The sequence below is a fragment of the Tursiops truncatus genome, chromosome 17, assembly GCF_011762595.2.
Source record: "Tursiops truncatus isolate mTurTru1 chromosome 17, mTurTru1.mat.Y, whole genome shotgun sequence".
Lineage (NCBI taxonomy): Eukaryota > Metazoa > Chordata > Mammalia > Artiodactyla > Delphinidae > Tursiops > Tursiops truncatus.
Window position 1 is genome coordinate 18,082,311 of NC_047050.1, and position 12,495 is coordinate 18,094,805.

Below are 12,495 nucleotides of genomic sequence, written 5' to 3' on the forward strand. Positions count from 1 at the left end.
TTTGGGAGATAGCTTAGATTAGTTCACGAGGGTGAGACTCTCACGATGGGCTTAATGCTCTTATGAAAAGAGGAAGAGACACCAGAGTTCTCTCTCTCCAGGTGCATGCACTGGGGAAAGGCCATCTGTGAGCCAGGAAGGTGGGCATCACCAGGACCCAGCCATGCTGGCACCCTGATCTTGGACTTCCAGCCTCCAGAACCACGAAAAATAAATGTCTATTGTGTAAGCCACCCCGTCCATGGTACTTTGTTTTAGCAGCCCAAGCTGACTAATACACTTAAACACAGAAAGACAAAGCTCGTTGAGGGTGCTGCCTAGGCCACCTGGCAAGAGGGCCCTACGTAATACATTTGCCACATTCTCTTTTTTAACCCATGACCAGTGACCCCCACAACGGACAAACATCACTGGAAATTAAAACCAAAATAAGCACCTTGATGGAAAGGAAATTGAAACAGTGGGGAAATGAGCCATACATAGAGTTTCCCAATCATTCTCCACCATGTCCAACTCCCCACTACCTGCTCAGTGATCCTCCAAAGTCTCACCTCAGCTTTCCGGGCTTAAAAACCTGATTTCATCAGCACTTTGAAGTAGAGCCATCCCCTGGGGCAGACTCACATCACCAAAGCTCACAAGACTGATGGTTGACACCAGAAGACCAATTCGTCAGTTCACAATGAGCAAGGTAAATGTCACGGAGGCCTGAGACCTGCACTGATTACCACCAGTGCGTGCTCTCCCTGTTGGCAGACCTCCACGAGAAGCTCAACGAAAATCAGAAGGTTAGTGGTGGATGTGGAATCAAGACGGAGGCATGAGATGAATCAAGTAGCTAATGGCATCATGCTGAGCTAACCTGATGCACCCATTTCTTCACTCGGATGATCTCGCCAGGAAGGCCACACACAGCTGGCAACGGCTCCCTACATCCCTCCCTATCGCAGAAACGCCCTTGCCAATGCAACTGCGGTACTCCAAGGTTTTGGGCCATGGGTTTGCTCTCCTCTAGACAGCATTTGGATGGGCACTGCCTAGTTTTGCCTCTGTGACTCTTTCTTCTATACTACTTTGGGGGGTGACCGAGTCTTTAGAGGTTTCAATACACTCAATCAGGTTACAAGGAAATCTTGCTATGCTACAGCCGTGCTGTCACTTACGATCACTTTATACACTTCTGTGCAGTCTCATGGGCTCACTTTAACGCCCGGAGGGCAACCTCATTTCTAAGTTCCTGGGGGACAACTCACTGTGTCACTCATACTCATGGCAATTTAGGTTCCTGGGTACTATGCGATCATGGACATACACATTCATACACATCCATTGGTACGCTTTGTCTTACGTTACGACTTGGCCCTTTGAGTGATAAAGCCATTCTACATGGCTACGTTTTTTCTGTAGTTTTAAACTAAACTATAGAATAATACAGTTTTGAACTAAGAGTAGAAGACTGAACTAAGATGGGAAATATCTGAAAATACCGCCAGCTCCTGAAAAGAGGTAACTTACTATGAAAGTGTTCGAAATATAAGCTATGACAGACATCCTTCTTTCCCCAGAGTTAACAACTTCTATATAAGACACATCCATTCCAAACAAAGGGAACATTTGTATCTGTGATATGTAAATTAAACAAGCAGCCTGACTCAGAGAAAGTACTTGAAAGCCCTTTCAGAAATGTCTATCTGATCTGATCACCCTGTAAATGCAGAGTGGAAAGCATGAGTTATGCTCCCGTGAGAAGATCAATAATACTCAGTACAGAAAAGGCTTTCTATACAGTTGTCGAAGGAAGTGTTGGCTGCGGGTCAAAGGGGATTGCAGCCGCTGCCCTTAGCTCCTGTCTCAAACAGACCCCTTGTCATCTCGTGCCGCTGTGATATATTCATTACTGACAGCTTGCTTATATGAAGCTGTTTTAGCTAAGAAAGGGTGGAATTACATTTTCCCACAATATGTTTTCCCCCCTCAAATGCTTTCACATCATAAAAAGCTTTTAAAACCATTTAGCCTGGAAAACTGAGATGACCTCCCGTATCATTTACCTCTTGTTAACACCTAATAGCAAGCTACAGCGACCCTATTCCCCAACAGAATTAACAACAGAATCAAGAAATGACCATCTGCAGACAACAGCAAGTTTGTTTGCTTCCAAAGCAGCTCGAGCCCAGGGCTGCTATGTGAACCTGCACCGTCTCCTGACTGCTGAGCTGCTCCCAAAAGCTTCACTGCTGGGAAGGAAAAAGATGATCCCTCCTGGGTGGCTGAATCCCCTCCCCAGCTCTCACACCCTAGGACAGGTAGCTGCTAACGTGTGTGAGTTTCCAGAAGAGTGTTTATTCCTACTGCAAAAAATGGAAAATTTCCCTTTCCTAATAAAATACACGTACATATTATTCAATGATTTAAATCCCACCCAGAGGTTTAGAAAGGATGCACACAAAAGAGACCCATTATCACTGGCCACCTCCCCTGGAGCTGAACTAGTACAGAAGTCGCTCTGTGGTAACTCAATCAACTCAGCAACCGGACTGGGCCCTTCCCTAAGCTCTCCTCCTAAAAACTGAGTCTTGTTAACATGGCCTTTTACTGTCTTCATTCTTTGCAGAAAAAAAAAAAAAAAAAGAAAAATCCTGTCATTTCTTTCTCATTCTCCCATCCTTTATTATAGCCCCGTTCCTAGCTTTTAGAATACAGGGACACTTGGTCTTCTATTCACTGTGACTTACCTTGTTCATGTAGTCACACTAATGCCCTGTGGGTTCCAATATTATGTCACCTTCACTGGAACCAAACAGGTATTGGACACGTGTGTTGTGCAGGGTGCTACTTATCCAGCTTGATTAACAGAAACCAATATGAAAAAACTCTTTACCAAGACAATATAAATTTCGAAACTTAGAACATTTCTTTTAGTCTCTCTTGCCCAGAAATCTGTTAATCCTGCAAATCAACAGGAAGATGCTGTTTCTAAAACAATGGAGAAACATATATAAAAAGGTGGCGACTGCCATTTTGTTAACACCAGTATATTAAAGGGATGGAAGCAGTCTACTAGGAGACCACTAAGAAGTGAGGTTAACTATTGAAACCCACTGTAAATATTTGTTTACTGCTATTCTATAATATCAGAGCCAGATGATCTGGAATGATTTTCTCCTCTTAATCTGTGCAGATTCATCTGTCTTTAAGTGGTATATTTCTTTACGTCCTAACCAAATTCCTTTGAGGTGTATTAAAAAAAAAAAAAGCCGCAGTACTTACTGGCTCTTCTCTTATTGCTAACGTGACGGTTCCAGGTGCTTCTGATTTTGAGGTATCTGTTTTAGCACCTGAGATGGTCCCCAACACACTAACACAATTTCTTAACTACTTCTCTTTTAGATTCCTGTCTTGTTTACTGCTATCAGCTCAAAGTCTGTTGCTGGGGGGTGGGCAGAGGCACCGGGGAAGAAGCCAGATCTCCAGCGCTAACACCCAGGCTCCAGGCACGTGTTACTCTAAGCTCCCACTTGTTTTGTAGTATTGCTGAAATTCATGGGGCACAGACCTTTGGATTAAAAGGAAAAGAAGGAAAAAAGGAAACCAGAGGCAATGCTCCTACCCCTCCCATCACAGGTCACCTGTCCTACCTGGCTGGTAGAAGTCAGGTGACAGCTCTCTGGCCACAGCTCTCGCGATGTCACACTCCTGGCGGGCGGCCAGAGCAGCCTGGTCGGCGGCGTCAGCTTTGGCTCTTGCGTGCGCGGTCCTACAGGAGCACAAAGGGCGCGTCAGCAGGGGCGGCACCTAGTTAATTACACAGGACGGGCAAACGGTCTACGGGGCAGGCAGGGCCTGGAAAGAAATGCTAACCGTGATCCTCGCCCCACATCTGCAACAGAAAGTTGTGAGACATCATACTGTTGTGAGACATCAATGAAAATCAAGCAGATGAAATCACCTGTGAATTGCCTCCATCTTTCTTTCAAGGTTAATGGAAGTATAACCAGTTGTATGAAAGTATAACAAGTTCTGCGCAGCTTAAGGCAAAGCCTGGTGTTCAAGACTTAGAGGATGAAAGCCCCCGTTGACTTTGGTTGGCGTTCCCCCTCCCCGCCCCCCGACCATGGAGAGTAGAATTAGAGCATGTGAATTAATACAGGGCTCATGGATTTAATGTCTATGGTAGAATCAATACAAGGATTTGATAAAGAAAGATCTGCCCAGTGGTGTGCTGGTAAAGTAGCTCTCTGGGGGAAAAAACAGTAAAACTGATTTGTAGCACTGACTGATTTCCGTGGTGGCCACGCTCCCAACGTGGCCAAGTCACACTAGCAGCGCGACTCTGCTGAATGTGTAGTTGGGAACAGACGCACACCACGGGCTCCCCGCAGCCTGCAGGAGCAGGCCCAGTGGTCTGCGGGAAGAATGTGCTCAGGAGGCTTCCAAGGAGTCCATCTAGTTGTTCTTTAAGCATGTTTCTTGTGTGAAACCGAAAGCAGGCGGAGAGGTGGAGCGGGAAAGGGGAAAGGGATCTCCTTCTGTCTTCCACCTTCTCCCCAGCCCGTACTCACCCACTGAAACCGCTTATCTTTCTAGAGGACAAGGGCTAGGGAGAGGGCAGCAGGGATAAGAATGGGGCTCCTTACGGCACGGCAGAGGGACTGATGTCTGCCTGCCCAGAAAGAGGACATTTGGAGGCTGAGACTTTGGGTCATCCTCTTCCAAAGGAGGAGATCTTATCCAAGCTAGTATTTAGACAATTTTCATGGGCACCTGCTTCTTATAATTTTGTGAACTATTTTCTTTTATTAGCGCTAGGCAGGGCTATAGATAACTAGTGGTAAAAGCTTAAGGGGAGTCTAAAAGAGGTGTGCCTGCAGGCCTTTCAGAGACAGCAGGAGAGGAAGTTGGGAAATGGCATCATGCCCTAGCTGGTCTTAGGAGAGAAAACCCAGGTGGCACCTGGAGGAGGCCAGCAGACGGGATTCCTGGAACTAGACCGCAGGCAGAAAAGACGGGGAAAAAGGGGTCTGACCTGAGACTGTGGGGCTAACTGGGGGAGATCCTATTTCACTCCTACTTAGGACCCAGCTGAGCCTGGAGGACTGATGTACTAGAATATAAGTGTAAGGGAGATTTTTTATTTTGGGCATTTTTTAATTTTTGGTTCTCTACTATACTCCCAAGGCACAGAACAATGCCTGGCACATAGTATTTACTGAGGGCCCACTTTATAAATAAAGGAATGTCCTTCGGAACCTTAAAAATAAATGGATTGACAAAACCACAGAGACAGTAAAAAGACCAGTGATTGCCAAGGGTTCAAGGTGAAAGTGGGTGAGGGATGAACAGGTAGATCTAAAGGGATATTTAGGGGTGTGAAACTATGCTGGATAATCCTCTACTGGGGGATACATGACATCATGCTTTTGTCAAAACCCACTGAACTGTACAACACAAAGAGTGAACCCTACTGTCAAGTATGGACTTTATAGTTAATACTAACATTTCACATTGGTTCATCAGTTGTACCAAATGTACCCACTAATGCAAGATGTTAATAACAAGGATTAACTGGGTGTGGGCAAAGGATGTATATGGACACTGTACTTTCTCCTCAATTTTTCTGTAAACTTAAAACCGCTCTAAAAAAATAAAGTCTATTAAAAATGAATGAATCAAATTCTGATCATCAAAATGGTCACTTACGAATCTTGGAGGATGTTGAGGATGTTTTAGATGATCTCTGTCTACAGGGCAGGGAGTACAGAGGCAAAATCAAGGGGATACGGGCTTCCCTGGTGGTGCAGTGGTTGAGAGTCCGCCTGCCGATGCAGGGGACACGGGTTCGTGCCCCGGTCCGGGAAGATACCACATGCCGCGGAGCGGCTGGGCCCGTGAGCCATGGCCCCTGAGCCTGCGCGTCTGGAGCCTGTGCTCCGCAGCGGGAGACGCCACAGCAGTGAGAGGCCCGCGTACAGCAAAAAAAAAAAAAAAAAAAAAAAAAAAAAAATCAAGGGGATAAGAACATATTCCTAAAAAACCCGGCTGTGGTAACCCCTGCAAGGGAGCCATCACTGATGACACTTTAGTCCCACGTGTTGTGCTGAGACTCAGAGGCTGCCCTCTCTTATGTCCTTTCAGTTTCTCAGAATCTCAGCTCTTTTTTTTCCCAGAATTATTTTCCATTTTATCTGCTATTCTTAGCTAGAGCCTAATTATGTCTAGGTACCATAATTAATGAAGCCACAAGAGTACAGTTATCCTACCCTATAATAAAACCTGATAGCCCTTCGATGATAAACTTACAAAACTCAAGCACCATTTATTCCGAAACAATCACAACCCACCACCACGGAGTGGAATAAAATGGCAGTAGTATTTCCACCACTTTGACAACGCGCTAAACTGGAGAACAGACAAATGGACATGAACCTTTCTGCAAATATATTTTGGAAGCACAGCATCAGTGAAGCCTTAACCCTTTACTTTTTTCCTTGTTCTTTCCTGTAAGACCAGACGAGGAGGGGGGACTTTTCCATCTAGCACCCCTCCCCATGTCAGTGCTCCCGCATGGCTGGCACGATGGTCAAAACCACATTCAAGCCTGAAACTAGGTATCTGCTCAGGAGATTTTGGTAGCCCTGGACCTGATAACAAGAAGTAGAAGAGAACAGGAAGCCATCTGAGTTTGCTGTCATCAAAAGTGTTGTGCGGGGCTTCCCTGGTGGCGCAGTGGTTGGGAGTGCGCCTGCCGATGCAGGGGACGCGGGTTCGTGCCCCGGTCCGGGAAGATCCCACATGCCGCGGAGCAGCTGGGCCCGTGAGCCATGGCCGCTGAGCCTGCGCGTCCGGAGCCTGTGCTCCGCAACGGGAGAGGCCACGACAGTGAGAGGCCCGCGTACAGCAAAAAAAAAAAAAAAAAAAAAACTGTTGTGCGGCCAGCCCATTAAAACATCTTGATTTTGCCCAGGGAAAAATCTGGGCTTGACCCTGGTCCACGTTATTCATGTGCTCCAATCCCAGGCTCAGTTCTGGAGCAACACACGACCCCGTTACTCACCCAACGGGTAAGACGTGCCATTGTTCATGGCTTAGGGGGAGGGAGGTTTGGGCTAGTCATTCTGGGGAGACCGGTGGAAAAAACTCCAAGTGGATGCCTGGCTGCTACATGTAGCTGGTCACATGGAAAACATACACGCCAACAAGGAGCATGCCTGCGTGCCCAAGAAGCCTTTCATTTGTTCCAAAGACTGCTGACATCCATAAATCTTCAGACCCTCAGGAATCTCCAAATACCATTATCATCTTCTATACTTTCTCACATAAAAGGCAGCAAAAAGTAAGTGAAAAGCAACATCTTTCAGTTAGGCATCAGTGGTAGACTTTCTTTTAGGGTCCTATTACAAATAAACCAAAATTTTGTAGAGAGTTACTATTTTGGGGTAAAGAGATACAGAGAGGCCTGGGCAACTGGCTAAGCTGGTACAGCAGGTAGGTGACCCCCTCCTGGACATCAGCCCTGCAAAGGTCACTCGGCAACAGCTGAAACAGTAAATGTGGAATTTCTTTTTTTTTTTTAATTTATTTTATTTATTTATTTTTGGCTGCGTTGGGTCTTCGTTGCTGTGCGTGGGCTTTCTCTAGTTGCAGCAAGTGGGGCCTACTCTTCGTTGAGGTGCGTGGGCAGTGACTTCTCTTATTGCAGAGCACGGGCTCTAGGTGCGTGGGCTTCAGTAGTTGTGGCACGCGGGTTCAGTAGTTATGGCTCGTGGGCTCTAGAGCACAGGCTCTGTACTTGTGGCACACGGGCTTAGTTGCTCCGCGGCATGTGGGATCTTCCCGGACCAGGGCTCGAACCCGTGTCCCCTGCATTGGCAGGCAGATTCTTAACCACTGCACCACCAGGGAAGCCCAATGTGGAATTTCTGAATGGCAGGCATCACCTGTACTTAAGAACTTAACTACAACTTGTTTCTTTCCGATCAGTAATTTGATGAGAATCTGAGTTTCTTTTTTCTTTAGTGACTAAAATGGTGTTTCACGAACTCTCAAGTCACCTTACTCAGAACAAAATGGTCTGGCTTTCCCAGTTTTTCTTAAACATAACAGTGCTTTTAAAAAAAAGAAGCATATAAACAATACACTGCACACGCCCAGCACATAGGCCTACTACTAGTAAGGTAGATGCAAGTCCCTTAGACGTCTGTCCCAACTTCTTTCAATCTTTTATATACCTGTTCACTGACATAGCTGATAAAGATTTTCATCTAGAATGGACAAGGATTTTGCTAAAGGTAAAACTGTATACAATACTTATACTTTTCTATTTCTACTTCTTACATATTTTCTTCCCAACAAAAAACTGCTTCAAAAAATACGCTGATTTTTGATGTCTTCTAAAATGTGTTACTTACTAAGTCAAAGTTAAGTTTCCTGACCTGACTCTGAAAATTTGATGGCAGAGGCTGTCATCTAGTTGGTTCAGGAGCTGTACATGTGATTTGCTTTGATACCCATATATGTAAAGAAAATTCTTAGCAACATTTAAAAACGAGCAATTGGACTTCCCGGGTGGTGCAGTGGTTAGGAATCCGCCTGCCAATGCAGGGGACATGGGTTTGAGCCCTGGTCCAGGAAGATCCCACATACCGCGGAGCAACTAAGCCCATGTGCCACAACTATTGAGCCTGCGCTCTAGAACCCACGAGCCAAAACTACTGAGCCCGAGAACCACAACTACTGAGCCCGCGAGCCACAATTACAGAGCCTGCGTGCCACAACTACTGAAGCCCACGCACCTAGAGCCTGTGCTCCGCAACAAGAGAAGCCACAGAAATGAGAAGCCCGCGCACCATAACGAAGAGTAGGCCCCGCTCGCCGCAACTAGAGGAAGCCTGCACGCAGCAATGAAGACTCAATGCAGGCAAAAAAAAAAAAAAGAGCAATTGTACGTAAGACTCCAAACATCAGTGAACGGCAACCCCATTCGTCCAGTTGCTCAAGCCCAGATCCTGTGAGTCATCCTGGTTGCCTCCCTTGCTCTCACACACCACATCCACGGTCAGCAAGGCAGCCGGCAGGACCTTCAAAATACACACCCGACCCCGCGTGTCTCCTTCTCATCACCGCTCCTGCCCAGGTCACATCTCACCGGGTTCCTGCAAAGGCTGAACTGATCTCCCTGCTTCTGTCCTTGCAGCCTGCCATTCTATTTCCGTTCTGGTTTTCTTGAAATTGCCTGACACTAACCAAAATCCTTTCCTGGGTTACGGCATCATGTGCAAGAAAATGCCCAAAAATGACCTTAGTTAGCCTTCCTTTTGGACTGTGACATTATTCACTTATGAGAGACCTAGACTGGCAAAAACCAATCATCTTGTGTATACAGTGGGAGCCCTTTTAAAGAAGAAATCAGTCTGTTAAGCAAGGAATACTCTCGATATGAACAAGAACTAGGTGTCTCCACAGCTCTCAGCTAAAAAGCAAAGGCATAATGTCTGAGTTCCTGTACCGGAAAGAAACTGGTCTCTCACTATCGATCTGCTTGCTTCTCTGGTCAGACCAACCCCACGAGACTCAGCATACACTCCTCCTGCTAAGGCACAAACGGCCCCCTTAGCTGCTTCTCCGGACTTCTAACTGTCCATCTCTCACACACATACCTATTCATTGGCACAGCTGAAGATGATTTTAATCTGCAGTGGACAGTGATTCAGCTAAAGCTCAGTAAATGTGGTTTAGGAAGACTACTTCTTGTGGGTCCAATCTTTACGTTTATTAGTTCTTGAATGTTAATTTTCTTCCTACGTTGCTTTTTTGTTTTGTAAAAGACAGGACCTGGAATAATAACTTCAAGACTGTGTTCTTAGGTCCTGGTTAAAAACAAGTTACAGCTTCAGCAAATAGTTGTCTTTTTTTGCCAGGGTGGTCCATTGCTTCCTTTTCTAAAAGCATTATCAAGTTATTTAGATATAAAATGTAAATTTAGGGGCATGGTATCCCTACTGAAATCTGGTATTTGACCTTTCAAGGGCCCAAACTCTTGCAGAGGTATGACGACACAGGCTTTGAAAGTGTGGGTAGCCAGAGACCAGGCTGAGGCCAGTCTAGTCACAGATGATTCTTGTCTATGAGATCAGAAGTTAAACCACATTACTTTAGCAATCTTAGAGATGCCTTCTTAGAATCATAATTCATACCATGCCCTTGGCCTTTTTTCAAGGGGAGATAGGAGGACGAACCATGATATCCAAGATAGGATATGAACCAAGATTCATGTGAAGAATGTGAAATGCTGTCCATTATGTGTATCACTGTCATGTTCATAAAGATGTGGGCAATACATTCCTCAAAGTTTAGTGTCAGGAAAAATCTGGTCTATGATGATATACTGGCGTGCTTCCTTGCACAATAAGAACTACGTTATCTATTGTTTCTCTTTTTGTTACAGCTACCGGGATACCTGGAGTATAATTATCCTCAATCGTATGTGCATGGTTATCTTCTCTAAAGACATGGCTTTAACATTCCCTGGTCAGAGATGCTACTATGTATGTGACTTATAATGCCCTGAAAACCCTTTTTGGAGACTGGCAGGATATTGAAAAAAATTACTTGTTATACTAAGTTTTCTGAACTTCAGCCCCTCATAGTGTGTGAATGCTTAGGGACATACGTGATAACTTGGGGACATCAGAGCCTACTATGCAGCTTCCTTTACAGAATTTTTTTCTATATTCAGAACATTTTCAAGCTTGGAAAATAAGTCCTCATTCTTAAGTACTTTACAGGCTTTATTCCCTAACATTTTATCAAACTTAATAAGCTTAAAGGCTATATTCTCTGGATAGGCCGGGTCAAAGGCACATTTCTAATCCTCGGCTGGAATAGGCCAAATAATTGGCTATCTTCTACTTTATCCTGAGTTTTATAAAACTTATCTAAAATTTACCTTGCCATATAATTTACGTATTTAGAAAAACCTGATGTAAAAACAAATTTAAGGGATGTTTTATTCTTGAAATAATTTTTAGAGAAAAGTCCTTTTAATGAGGGTTATTCTACAGGTCAAAAACATTACCACTAAATAAGACTAAAATTTCATTTTATGGGAGAAAATATTTGCTGATCATATATCTGATAATGGGTTAGTATTCAGATTATATAAAGAACTCTTACAACTTAATAAGAAGAACAACAACAATTAAAAAATAGGCAAAGGGGGCTTCCCGGGTGGCGCAGTGGTTGAGAGTCCGCCTGCTGATGCTGGGGACACGGGTTCGTGCCTGGGTCCAGGAAGATCCCACATGCCGCGGAGTGGCTGGGCCCGTAAGCCATGGCCGCTGGGCCTGCGCGTCCAGAGCCTGTGCTCCACAACGGGAGAGGCCACAACAGTGAGAGGTCCGCATAACCGCAAAAAAAAAAAAAAAAAAAAAAAAGGCAAAGAACCTGAATAGACATTTCTACAAAGGAGATATAAATGGCCAATAAGCACATGAAAAGGTGTTCAACATCACTAACCATAAGGGAAATACAAATCAAAACCATAATGAGATGCTACCTCACACCCACTAGGATGGCTACCATGAAAAAAAGCACCCAGAGAAGCAGCCGCATAGCACAGGGAGATCAGCTCAGCGCTTTGTGACCACCTAGAAGGGTGGGATAGGGAGGGTGGGAGGGAGACGCAAGAGGGAGGAGATATGGGGATATATGTATAGCTGATTCACTTTGTTGTACAGCAGAAGCTAACGCACCATTGTAAAGAAATTATGCTCAAATAAAGATGTTAGAAAAAAAAGACACCACCCAGAAAGTAATAAGTGTTGGCAAGGATGTGGACAACTTGTAAACCTTGTGCACTGCTGGTGGGGATGCAAAATGGTACAGCTGCTGTAGAAAACAGTATGGTGATCCCCGCAAAATTAAAAACAGAATTACCATATGATCCACCAATTCAACCCCTAGGTATATACCCCCTAAAATTGAAAGCAGGGTCTCAGAGAGATATCTGTACCATCATGTTCATAGTGGCATTATTCACAATAGCCCCAAAGCAGAAACAACCCAAGCATCCATCAATGAAAGAATGGATAAACTAAATGTGGCATAAACATACATGGAATGTTATTGAGCCCTGAAAAGGAAGGAAATTCTGATGCGTGCTACATCATAGACGAACCTTATGCTAAGTGAAGTAAGCCTGTCACAAAAGGACAAACATTGTATGATTCCATTCATAGGAGGAACCTAGAACAGTCAAATTCCTAGAGTCAGAAAGTAGAAGGGTGGTTGTCAGAGGCTGGGAGGAGGGAGAACAGAGAGTTGTTATTTAATGGATATAGAGTTTTAGTTCTGCAAGATGAAAAAGTTCTGGAGACTGGCTGCACAACTATGTGAATGCACTTAACACGACGGAACTGTACACTTTAAAATGGTTTAGGATGGCAAATTTTGTTATGTCTATTTTACAATTAAAAATTAAAAAAAAAATCACCCATG

The 12,495-nt window shown here is 44.7% G+C and overlaps 1 protein-coding gene across 2 annotated transcripts in view; it reads right to left on the reverse strand.

The window, feature by feature from the left end:
* JPH1 (junctophilin 1) overlaps positions 1–12,495 on the reverse strand; it is a 78,069-nt gene that overhangs the window by 14,394 nt on the left and 51,180 nt on the right. For both annotated transcript variants that reach the window (XM_073794528.1, XM_073794527.1), the window contains exon 3: positions 3,639–3,757. In XM_073794528.1, the coding sequence (XP_073650629.1) occupies positions 3,639–3,757 (119 nt within the window). The remainder of the gene's footprint in view (positions 1–3,638; positions 3,758–12,495) is intronic.